The sequence below is a fragment of the Oxyura jamaicensis genome, chromosome 7 (assembly GCF_011077185.1).
Source record: "Oxyura jamaicensis isolate SHBP4307 breed ruddy duck chromosome 7, BPBGC_Ojam_1.0, whole genome shotgun sequence".
Classification (NCBI taxonomy): Eukaryota; Metazoa; Chordata; class Aves; order Anseriformes; family Anatidae; genus Oxyura; species Oxyura jamaicensis.
In genome coordinates, this window is record NC_048899.1 from 25,223,525 (window position 1) to 25,236,611 (window position 13,087).

General features: G+C 45.2%; 1 protein-coding gene across 1 annotated transcript in view; it reads right to left on the reverse strand.

The window, feature by feature from the left end:
- Positions 1-8,944: 8,944 nt before the first annotated feature.
- The window catches only part of SLC49A4 (solute carrier family 49 member 4), a 62,079-nt gene continuing 57,936 nt past the window's right edge, over positions 8,945-13,087 (reverse strand). The window contains exon 9 of the mRNA XM_035331919.1: positions 8,945-10,833. Coding sequence (XP_035187810.1) covers positions 10,718-10,833 — 116 coding nt within the window. The 3' untranslated portion in view covers positions 8,945-10,717. The remainder of the gene's footprint in view (positions 10,834-13,087) is intronic.

Consider the following 13,087-nt stretch of genomic DNA (forward strand, 5'->3'; position numbering starts at 1 on the left):
GGCGTGTGAGTTATTTCCCCTCCGTCCCTGCGGGGCATTGGCAGAGCAAGTTCGGGTTGTGTTTGTCATGACTGAAGACCAAGCGGTCACAAAATCGTGTTACGGGTGTGACGCTAAATTCCGTTACCAGGCCAGCTCCCCTCCAAGGGGAGGCTTACCGCAGCCCCGCAACAAGCTTTTGGTGCATCCGAAATACCCTACTGCCGCCCAGGGTGCCTGGCGAGGTGAGCCCAAATCTGTCTGCAACGCGGGGTGCCGAATCCCGGCGTGGTGCCGCAGGACGAGGCGCTGCCCTGCCTGGGATCGGGGGCAGGTGGGCTGCGGGGACGCGGTGTGGCAGGCGAGGGGCTGTGGGTGGCTGGGTACGGGCTGGTGCCACAGGACCGCGGCCCCTCCTCATCCTCACATCGCGCTGTGAAAAGCTGTAAAAGTCGGGGGGGCGCGTTCTGATTGAAGGATGACGGCAGCCTCTCGCTGCGGAGCGTTATGGCTCTTGTTGCGCTTATTAATCAAAGTAAAGACCATGAAAAGTGACAGAGTCAGGAACGTTGTAGTTTATGTTCCGATACAGCTCAAGACTTATACTGAAGTTTTATACAGAAAATTACACCATAATGTCATAAAAAATAGATTGGATTACTAATAACCTGAAACGTGCTACACCTGCATGCATAATACTTTAATCCTACTAAATCATAAGCTATCATTTGGGTGTTTTCATGATCTCAAGTGTGCACACAGGAATTTCTTTTCAATGCAGGCCATTAAAAAGTAATTGAGAGGCACAGGATCAGTAGAAACAAACTTGCTGTGAATAAGATTGATTTTTTTTTAGTTAGTTTGCAGAATAACATGCAGAGACCACTCTGGAATGGGTTTGTTTTGCATCAAGACACCTCTGCGCACAATTAGAGCAACGCATCACGTCGGAGCCTATTTCCAATTTCCTTAAAATCTGCCTACCACAACATTTTTTTCCTAGGTGCTAATTTGATTCATTAACATAACAGCTTCGCTCGCAGCCCCGGTGCATTTTGTTCTCTCACCTTCACCACACCCCCCAGCAGCATCAATTCTCTCCCTTTGTAATTCCTGGCTGTGCTAGGGACCGGGGGACACTGGGTTATCCCCCAGGTCCCCACTGTCCCTGCGCCGAGCCCTGCAGCTGGGCTGCTCCTGGCCACACTCAGCTCACAGCAACCCCTGCTGCCGTTTTGGCCATCCCCAGCCTCTGCCCACAGGGCCTCAGCCCACGGCTAGGCTTCACGCCTGGCTTTGCTGGTCTCCAAACTCTCTCCTGCAAAAGCATCAGCTCCCAGGGTGTCTCACGTGTTTTCTGTCTTCTAAGTATACATCTGAGAGACCACGCGCTCTCAAACATGCAGCTCAATGACTAAAAGCTTTGGTGAGTCATTAAAAACGTTGTTCTGCTAGCAGCTGAAATGCGTTTTGACGTGTTTTGGTTGGTTCATTCATAAAGCTGCAGGCGCGTGGACTTGTCACTGCTTTCCACTCAGCAAGCTGAGTTGCAGATTAGTCAAGAGGCAACTTTCAGCACGGCCCAGATCTGCTCCCGGAAGCCAAATCCCAGTGTCACTACTGCCACCCCCACCTTGCTCCCAGCATCTGCGGTGAGATAAATTCCTTAAATAGTTGGCAGTGGGCAGAACCAGGTTTTGAAGGCCACGTCCATCCACCACTGCCATACTTCAGGCCTCTAAAAACCACCAAAGCTGCAGCTCGCTGGGTCCCTGAGGCGACAGCAGCAGTTGTGGTGTCCCCTGCACACCTGGAGGCACCTCCAGCTGCAGCAGCTGGGCTGGGGAGCTGGGGAGCTGTGCCCTGCCACTGTCACGCTTCAGAGTAAGTTTTCTACAGACGGAAGGATTTTCAAGGTCAAACTCCACAGCTTCTCAACCAGCAATGAGCTGGAAGCAAGATGTGCTTTCCATCCCTCGGCTTTCCATCCCTTGGGCTGTCGCGGTGTCTCCTGTACCCGGGGCTGGCACCAGTGGGGATGGCGCCGTGCGGACACGGATCGATGCGCCCGACCTCGGTGCCTCTGTCATCCCTGCACCTCCTTGCTGCCGTGGGAGTAGCAGAGCCAGCAAGGGACTGCTCTGCTTCCCAGCACAGGGTAATGGCCAGCCACCAGAAACATTTGGTATTTCCATGATGTGAAGCATCGGTGGCCACAGAGAGAACTAGCCCCATTTCTGCAGCACTTAATTTAATGTCATAAGCAAGCAATCTGTACGAGGGACCGGGCACAACGCTGATGCGCTTTTATTGCTCTGGCAGCATTACTGTTTGCTGTTTTTGCATGTCTTAGTAACATTTTTTGCTCGTAGGTTTCTTCACGGGAGCTCTGCTGAAATTGTGTTTATGCTGTGCCATTTGCATGCCGACTCACAGCCACTCCATGGGTGAGCACCTCGCTCTCTGCCCGTCACCGCCGGCTGCTGGGCTGAGACCCCTCCTGTCTGGAGGCTGCCCGGGGCAGTCGCTCGGTCACCACAGGGTGAGCAGGTTCAGCCTCGTGCCCCAAGCCACAAAAATCAGCCTTTGGTACCACAGAAGTACATGGGTAAGAGGAGCTGCAATGCCTTAGCATAGCCCCATTCTGAAAAACCTCTCTCTGAAAGGTTTCTTTCATGCTCCAGGGGCAGGTGAAGACATTTATTTCTGTATAAGGCTGCACTGGTTTAACACACGCTTTTATTGCACTCACTACAAAGCTTCCAAAGATGCCATTTCCTTCACTCACCAGCTCCTTCACCCCCCCAAGACGCTCTTTCAGCACCAAAACTCAACCACAAAGCTACCTCCATAATCCCAAACCTCAGCTCTGCGATCAAAGGCCAGCTGGGGAGCGCCTGCGGGAAAGCATGAGTTTTAGGGCACTCTGCCAACAGTTTGTTGGCCAGTGCCCGACCAGGACGGTGCTTCCCCGAGAGGGGTTTGAATCCCCTCCTGCTGCTCATTGGTAGCAGAGGACTGCAGCCAGGCAAATGGAGGTAGGGAAGGATGGACAGATAGGTACATGCCTCACAGCCCTCAAGCCGCGCTCCCATGCTCATTTGGCTCCTGGCAGTGAAGGTGGTTCTCACAGCCCTTTCCCAAGGCTGACCTCCACCGGAGGCAGCAGCTGCAGCCCAGCGTGCGCTGCTGGGCCAGCACAAAGGCAGCAAGCAGACAGTCAGAGCGCCTGAACATCCTTTACGCACCAGGGAGACAGATTTCAACAACAAAGCTAAAATAGAAACTGGTAAAAAAATAAAAATAAAAAAAATAAAAATCTCTTTGAGTAAAGCTGAGCATAGAGGGCTTGGCAATACACAAAGCCAGGGCGTGGATCTGAGCTGGACCCCTGGCCCTGCTTTCCCCCAGCACAGAGGTTTCTGCGGCACTGCAAAGATAAATACGACCAGGAGCTGTATGGTGAGAGAGCCTCAAGCTCCCATATATAGCCTGGAAAGAGGCTGTTGCTAAGAATAGTGGGGCCCAGATATTCCGCGATACCAGAGCTGACAGATTTCTTCCCGGCACTAATAGGATGTAAGGCTATTTTAAACTTGCCGTGGTAAGTGGTCAGGAGGTTATTGAAGAGCTGGTCCTAGAAAATAAACATGGATCAAGAGACCCCAGGTTGGGCCTATTTTGGGCCTATTTCAATTAAATAAAGAATAAACACAAGTAAGGGGATTATGAAGGGCATCCTTTCCAAAAGCTCAAACTGAAATGGTAGCTGAAATGGTAGCAATTAGGAAAACGAGGCGGCTTACACCATCCCGAGACTGGAGCATGGATGCAACTGGATGGGGAATCAGAAAGGTGGTGGGAAGAAGCAGAGCCTGCACAAAAGGGCTCTGGGGATGGGGCTGGGATCAAGAAATACCCTTTCCTCTTGGAACCCTGCCTGCCCCCATCCCCTTTGTCTCCTCCACCTCCCTTTGTTGCTCTCTGCTCTCCCAGGGGTCGGGCTCAGTCCTTTAGACAGGAGTCTCCCCTGTGCAGCAATCTCTTCAGTATTTTTCAGCAATGTCACAGCAGAAATAAATGATTCCCTTGTTGGTTTTGTGTTTGTTTTTTAATTAATGAACACTAGTGGCAACACAGCTGAGTAACCTCTTTAATGTGCAACAAGCAGTACGAGAAGGAACACACAAGTCATGGTGAGATTCCAGTTTTAAAAAGAGATGACACAGAGGCTGTGTTACAGTGACAGGTATATAGTGGTTTAAACATTTTCTTAAAAATAAAAATACATCACCTCAGAATATTGCATACAAAAAGTAGAATTTACCTCAAAATAAAACTCTATCAAATCATTTCAAAAGTTACAAAAGTGGGACGCATACAAAGGGGTAAAAGGGAAGGGCCTGGCTGTGAGAGAGCTGCCCACGGTGCTCCCCAGGCCTGGGCTGCAGGACAGTGCCCAAGGCCGCTGAGGGCTCACTGTGACCCAGCTGGGCATGGCAAACGAGACCTTAATTAAACAAATGTCACAGACACAGGCAGCCTGCCTGACACCTCTGAGGGAAAATATGGCGTTTGGGCCTTGTCAGTGAGGATGGATTAAGGGTGGAGAAAGGGCCCAGGCCTAAAGGGAAAAGCTCTCCCTAAGAAGAAAGAATTTGCCCCTGGTATTTTCTTCATGTTGCAACGCAGAGTGAGCGTAAGGAGCCTGTCCAGCTACAAGTAGGGAAGAAATCCCAGGGGAAGGTGGTGGTGTGAGACACGGAGAAAGGAAAAGCTCTCGTAGCAGAGCGCAGGCCCCCTCCCTGCCCGCTGCACCTCAGAAGCCGCGCGCCAAGCCAGTACCTGCTCCAGCACAAACCGCGCTGCAGATGATGAACCTCGTCCTTGAGGGAGTCCATGAAGTCCATGAGTGAACCATGCTCATGAGGAAGGCTTTGAAGCCACCTAGGAGAGCCCGGATGTCTCCCCCTTCACCTTCTGTTAGCGCCCAGAGGCCAACCCCAGAAGCCTCACACAGAGGCAGTCTGGGAGGAGGCAGCGGGGCCCCAGGCACCCCAACGCTCCCTGCCCGCTCTGCTCAGTGCGGGTCAGGCAGTGCCAAGGGGACAGACATCCTGAGGAGGGAAGCCCAGCGGCAGGATTGGCAGTGAACCTGCAGGCCAAGCCCTCCCCTTTCCAGAAGCACCACAAGAGCAGATCACCCACAGGAGGGGAGGGTGAGAGGCCCATCCCAACCTCCGAGCCAGAAAGCAGTTGAAAAGCAGAACTAAAGTTTTCAAAAGGGATTTAGGTCTAAGGAGCCTGGATTTGGATCAGCTGAATTTGAAATGTTTTGCAGAGGGAGGAGGCAGCCCCTGGAAGAGAGATTGGAAAAGAGATCCTGCTATACCAGCTCAGAGGGGGCTGTAGGAGACATCCCTCCTGCCCAGACCCAGGGCCACAGCACCTCTGCAGCCCCTGGGTGCAGCAAATCCCCTTCTCCTGCTCTGCCCTGATCTTCCCTACCCTCGGCCCAGGCACAGCAGCTTCTGCAGCACGGCTGCAGGACGCTTAGCCACAGAGAGCACAGTGCGCAAGGCTTTTTGGGTGGGTATGGTTCGCTCTAAACACGTTGTGATCGCAAACAAAAGGCAGGAGCCAGCACATCTGTGCAAATGTTTGCTTTTGCTTGTCAAAACTCTGGATAGAACTACATTTCCTCCTCTATTTGTTGGTTTCATCTGCCTCGAAACACAAACTGTAAGAATAATAAGCAGATTGACATCATCTGTTTTTTTACTGTGCTTGCTGCCTTCTCTACTGAAGCTCTGCTCCACGCTCCAAAGTGATTCCTTGGTGCAGCCAAGCAGAGCCTCCGATGCCACCTACAACCAACACGGCAGCAGTTACTGTTGCAGGGAAATGCATGAAGCTTGCGTTTGTACCCAAGCTCCCCTGCACAAACAGGGAGATGTCTGTGTGCCTCTCAGAGGTGTGCTCCCCTCCTGGGAGCCCAAGGAAGATGCTGGAAGAGGAACTTGTTCGTTTTTGCAGGGCACCTTCTCACACCCTCACCTACACCACGTCCCCCGCTCCGGCAGCCTGGTGCTTCGGCAGCGCTGGGAGCAGTGACACCAGACATGAAATCAATACCGAACACAACGTATGAGTGTAGCAGTTGTCTTGCCAAATTATTACCATAATCCATAATTGTAATCTTGGGGAAAAAAATAAATCTAATGGAACTAAAAAGTCCCACCTGGAATGTCTTTGTCACAGACACTAATTAACGTTTGAAAGTGACCTAATGTAAGAAATGAGGATTAACAATTAAAAATCTGCTGTCAGAGCATTACAGGACAGCTAAATTCACTGTGCAAACTGCATAATCCCCATTCATATTTCCATGAGTCCCCACATTTAACAGCACTTCCCTTTCTAGTAACAGCCAATATACAAATATCAATCAAGTCAGTTTAATTACATTAGTGTAAGGCTATGCATTCACTTGCTAAGCTTACTGTAGAATAGGCCATAAATTAACATTTCCATCATCATGAAACTTCAGGTTTTCTATGGATTTGGTAACTCACCACAGTATTTCAGTGCTGAAATGCCCTCCAGAAACCCCTCCCTCCCACATTCAGTCCATCAGCCTGTCCCCCCAGAGCTATGGCTGCAAACACAGATGCTGCCCAGGATTTTCTAACCCACTTGACAAAGAAAGACGTCCTGTTCCTACGCATTTCTGATCTGTCAGATGGTTTGAACAACTCAGCCACGCTGCGAACCTGCAGCCACAGCAAGCATGGTCTGAATCAGTTGTCTAGGTGTAGGAGCCAGGTCTGTGAGTACCAGGAACATTAGCACCTGCTTTGCAACAGACTGCTCACACACATGTAAAATCCTTCAGGTCTGCACCCTCCCTCAGCTTGCATGATTTTCTATAACTCACTATTTTTATACATATTAAAAAGATGGGACCCATCCCTCTAAAATCAACTTGGGAACCTGGGAGCTTTTTGCAATAGTACCTGCACTGCCACCAGCACAAGGGAGTAGAAGGCCACTTGGCAAAGCAAAGAAATCAAAAGGAAATTAAGGGGTAAAACAGGGAAGAGAGACAGTAAACAGTGCCCTAAGCAGAGCCAACTTCTTCTAAACCTGAGCTTCCTCATTAGCAGCATGAAGGCTAGCACAGCTCCAGAGCTAGCAAGAAGAAAAACCAGCAGAACTGGAAGATGAATTTGGAGTTATTAGTGAGCCAAGCAGATTTAGAGTTATTAGCAAACCAAGCAGAAATCCAAGAGGCAGCCCAGAGTGTTACTACTTGAAATGAAGGTCTATTAAAGACAGAGGAGTGACTACAGTGCATCCTCCCTAGCATTTTCAGTATAAAACATAGCACAATTATTTGTAGTTCAAGGGGTTCTGCACTGCAGGGAAAAATTGCTCTCCTGTGCCATGAACTTAAGGGCCATGAAGAGAAATAAATATTATAACTTCTCAGAGCACCTTCCTCTGTTTGCAAGTCAGAGGTGAAGCAGCAGCCAATTCCAGCTATTCTGTGTCAGTGCTAGACGACGTCTCATTTAGAGAAAACCCAAACAAATCCTGCTGTAACACATTCACAAGTTCTGGAGAGAACTACCAGTAATTGATACAACATTTACCCATGGCAGATCCCAACACCAATGTACCTATCTGATAACCCTTATCCAGGAAATATTCCCAAAACTTCATTTGAGTTACGAACATGAAATGTACTGCTCCTCCAAAGGAGGAGGATGCTGATGATCACAAATGAGGCTAAGTTATCAGAGATCTCAGCAAGTACATTTGCAATCCCTAAGTCCTGTCCAAAGCCAGACTTGTTAATCTAATAAAGACCTAATGATTGTGTGCCCAGAACATAGCAGTATCCTCAGCAACTTCAAGTAATTTGGGAGCAATCCTTCGGTTTTCACTCAGGAAGATTTTCGTGAGATTTGCTGGGAATTCTGGCTGAGGCCGGACTGCAGACTGGTGCCTGCAGTCATGGCACGGGTCTCCCTCCAGCAGCGTCCTGTTGTACTGCTCAGCTCTGGATAACGTTTGTTTCAATGCAGAGGTGCTGAGGGCTGTAATTAAGACCACACATTACAGTGCCCAAGACAGACACAGAAACTTCTATCAAAAGCATCTAAGGTTCAGGAGAGCAGTGAGCAATTCACAGCAAATCAGGAAAACAATCAACAAGGCTTAAAACAAGATGTTCAGTCTTCTCCCCTGACGGTACAGAGAGTCTAGATTTGGCAACACTGACAAATATTTTGAATTGTTCACTGCTTTCTGAAACAGAGGAATAGGTTATCGTCTGAACACTGCCACAGGTGCGCCTCCACCTTAAAATAGTCTGGACAGTGAAAGGATTAGAAATCCGTCACTCGGGACAGTGCCTGAACTGTGCAATTTTAATCCTAATATAGCTACAGTAAATTGCAGAAGTAGAGCTCTGAAGAGCCATCTGAGCTTGCAATTCTGCCATGACAATGCAAGTGCAATCAAATTCTTGGCAAGCAATCCTAGTTTTTCAGAAAACAATAGGTAGCAACAGCTACTGGATACTGAAACTATTCCAGGCACTAAAACAGTAAAAAGGAGTTGGACAGTTAATACCATCCATCTGAAAAATGATGAAAGGATGATGCCGGTGGTTCTGAATGTGATAGATCGATTAACTTATCTCTACGTAGGTTAGCTCCGTTGTCTAAAAAGAGCCTGTTTTGAGGGGAAAAAAAGATCATTTAGTCACTGATATAGGCAATGAACTAAGTCAATCTTCTGCTACTTAGTACAGTAAATACGTCTGAAAACATAAAGCAGATGCCATGAAACAGCTTGCTTTTATTTTGCTGCACAAATACACTCCTGAGCTGAAGGTATTAGTGGCACATTCTCTCTGAAAAACGAGAAGACAATGAATGGATACATGTCGGAAAGGTAGCACTCAGGTTTTATTTGAGTGAGTTTACAGTGTATCACTCAAGAGTGGCAGAGGAGAGCCCCTCGTAGGAGCAAAGGGCGTTTGATTCAAACTTCTATCGACGAAGAACTCTGCACGCCAACCTCCTCTAACATGTGCATGCGCTCCGTATTATAAAATAGCTACAGTAGGAAATCATTCACCCCATGAAAAAAAATAAACCATGTCACAGACAGCCTATGTATGCATTTTTGTTCACGGCAGTGACTGGTTTAGTTACAAACAGTGGCATACCACCACCATTCAGAGACATAATTATTTAAAATAAACCTATGTAAACACATACCTTATATAACTTATATATATTAGATATATATAAGCTTTATTTGTGTATACATAGATATAAATATGCACACACACACACCTAACATAAAGCACAGAACACACACATGGGGAATACTGTAAATGATGCTGAACTGAAATCTAAGCAGATAATTAAGAAATTATTAGCAGGTTTAAAATTGAGTTAAAAAACTATTAAAAGTGTCTTCAATATCTATGTTCAAGTAAGGGCCAGAACGACCACCAATTACTACTGATAAAAAGAGCTGGCATTATATTTCCCATATTATGCCAAAACTCATGAGTTATTTTTCATCAAACTCATTGTCATTTCGCCATCAGGGCACCCCATCAAACTATAACTTTTTTTTTTTTTTTTAAAGGAAACTGTGATTTTTAAAGACTTGGGTTAACAAACAGTATTGCTTAGGCACCCTCAGTTGTAAACTAATCCTAAAAGCCATGCACACCTTAGGGTATCAGAAGAGAACTACCAGGACGTGAACATCCACACCAACAGTATTTAGCGGCATGAACACAGGTTTCACAGTAAATAGAAAACAGAAAGCAGTATTGGAGACGGGGGATGGAAAGGTGAGACAGCGGCGGCCTTTAGAACAGCAACATTCACCAAGAGTGACTCTACAGTAAACTTCTGAGATACCACAGCCGCTACGCATTGAGGACATACAGAGCCACGGCAGTATTTCAGAGGCAACTGCTGGTTGCAGTTGCAGCTACGTTTCAGTGGCAGCTACGGCTATCGTTCAGCATACATGTGCTCCAGGGTGATAAACACCTCTAACAACATTGCAAGGACTGACTGGGATTTTAGTATGGCTAAAAACCCTGGTACCAGTGTCTTATATCAGAAATCACTTTATTATAATGTAAATGTAGTGTACAGCACCAAATTATTTTAGCTTAACTGTTTGATGGACATTAGTTATAGAAGTGACTAGCAATTTAAGAGATTTATAAAAAAATATTTTTCCTTTTTTTTTTTGTTTCTTTCCTTTTGTTGAGATTATTCACTATACCTATTCTGATAGAAGACTTGAAGGTTACTGGTACCCCAGTGTGTACAACCTTGAGTTGGCGCACACACATGCACACACACAGACTCATACATCTCACTGCTACATGAACAGCCTTTTAAATAGAGAACTCCAGTTCTGACACTGGTACCTGTACATCAGATATATTCTCTTTGTGCATTTCAGGCATCTTTATCACCACTCAAGTTCCATGTTTATCTGCCTGCAATTAATGCAAATCAAGGGGGTCTTGAACATAAGAAATAACCTGTCCCTCACCCTCTCTAATAAAGCCACAATTAAGTCTTGTAATTCTATGTTTTTCCTCTGGTCAGCTGTGCAAATCCAGGAAGATGTGCAGACTGCAAAATCAGCTTTCAGTCTCTTCCAACCAGTCAGCAGTCCTGTGTTATCAGACAGAGACAACGACGTCGAGGTAGAGTCTGTCGTAGGATTCTCGGAAGCACAGGATGAGGAGCAGGCTGAGCAGACATGATCCTGGGAGGCACCAGTTGAACCAGGAAAACTCTGTAAAGCAGAAGACAGACTCAATCTCAGAGTTATCCATCATGCTCCGTGTTTAAAGCTACCTAAACTTGTAATACTCCAAGTTAAAAACATGGCTGGTGGGTTTGAAGGAAGTTGCTGTCTTCTTAACAAAAACTTGCCAGCTCTGCAATCAATAGATGGTTAACATGGTCTATGAGACTCCTCCACGAACGACTTCTATATATATAAAACCAATGCCTCCAGCTAATGTTAATGCTTCTTATTCAACCTGTCAATGGAGAATGGGGGGGGGGAGAAATCTATCCTTGCTAATGGAGAATAAACCACTTCTGAACACTCTACTCATTAGTTCTTTGATTTCTATGGATTGAAAACTAAAACAAATTAAAAGCATAAGAAGCAGCAGGGTTTGATTTTGAATCAAACCTGCTACATGGTCTGAGGAGGGAAAACTAATTCCTCTGACAAACCTTGTGAGCAGTGCAATCAATGCAATTTAAAACTAGTTGCATGAACAGCTCCTCAGAAGACTCTTTGGAGCTGTTAGACAAAACGTACAGCTTTTAAAAGCATATGTTCCATGTTCAAGAAATCCTATTTTCTGATATTTGACTACAATTAAGCAGTTTTATTCAAAAAAAAGTGCACTGCAGCCTTTTTTTCCCCTTTATTTCTGTTAATTTAATGACGCATTACTTTTACTGGAAACAGTGTTTTGTTTCATTTAAAAACATATATTCTTATTGTTGTTTTATTATTACTATTATTTATTTTACAGAAACTAAACTCTCCCTCAGGGTCTGAATAAATCATAATTAATACCTCAGCACCATTACTTTCAGAAATCTAAAATTTATATTGCTAAAATAGAAAGCACAATTTATACTACGCAATTCAAAGGATAAGTCAGAAAACCTGAGAAACCAACCCCCCAACACCAGCAGCCTTCAGCAACACCCTCTCCCCAAAAGCTTACAGATTTGCTTAAGCAGTAATCTTATTAATAAAATGTTAATATTTTTTTTTTCCTAGGCTTGGAGAAGACTACATTGTTCAAGGACAAACGCTTTGCTATTTTCTATATGATGCGATAGCCTTGCTTAATTGGACTAAACATATTTTAACCCATATATCCTGAAAGATTACATTTTCTTTTGAACCCTTCACGTGTTTTGTGGCCCAGAATTTGGGCAGCATTGGAGATTCACACTCACATATTGATCACACAAAGCTAAAGGGTGATATGGTTTTGGTTTTTATTTGGAACTCCCTGTAGGAAACCACATCCAGAGATTGAGGCTTTTTGTCTCAAAACACACCAATAGAAAATATGCTGAGGTTTCTGAAAGGTTTTCATTTCCCCTTCTTAACTGAGTCAGCTGGACTAAAATCTTCAGCCCTGAAGTTTCCAGGGCTTGGTTCTTTTGCAGCCTTTGCAATGTCAAAGTATGAGAAGAAAAAGAAATAGAATTAAAACTACTGAAAGATTGTTTGGCTTAAAAAGCAAGACTGAGGGAACAAGATAAACTTGACTGAGTTCTGATTTACTCAAACTTCTTAGATGCCATTAGAAGATGTATTTTAATCAAAGGGAAGACAAGTATTTAAGATCGTTATCTAAATTCTAAAGGATTTTTCTTTTATCAAAGGAGCAGTAGCATCCACTGGCATTGATCGCCTCTAGCGACCACATAACATTTGTAGTTTTGATCATTTCTGTTACTGCATCACTGAGAATGGATCACCCTGAGCACAAACAGATGTTTCTCCTCCTTTGCAGAAATTGGGAAAAGATTCCAAGTGTATGGGTATACTAATTTCAGGTTTGCCCTTACCTGTATTTACTGATACATGCTGGGGCAAGCTTCACTAGAGGAAAAAAATGGCTCCAAATACCCTATTTATTAGGGAATACATTCACCTTACCATAATTGTTTAGTCAGAGGGAAGTTAAGACTATAAAAACAGTAAGATGCATTGTATCCCAATCCTCAATTATTAAGCAGTTCAGAACACTAGACTGAAAAATGATGAAAATATCCTCGGAGTATTCTGTATAATCTTTTCAGCTCAGGTAGAAATGTTGGAAATAACAGTCTACGTGAAAGGAATTAACACCAATTAATATTAAGCATAGAAACATTTTTTAAAAATTCAAGACTAAATATGAAACCACCAGAGGCTGGTGTGGATAAATTCAGGTTTTTTTTTGTTTGTTTGTTTGTTTTTTACAACAATGCATTTTGATGGAACCTTAGAAAAAAAGAAAAAC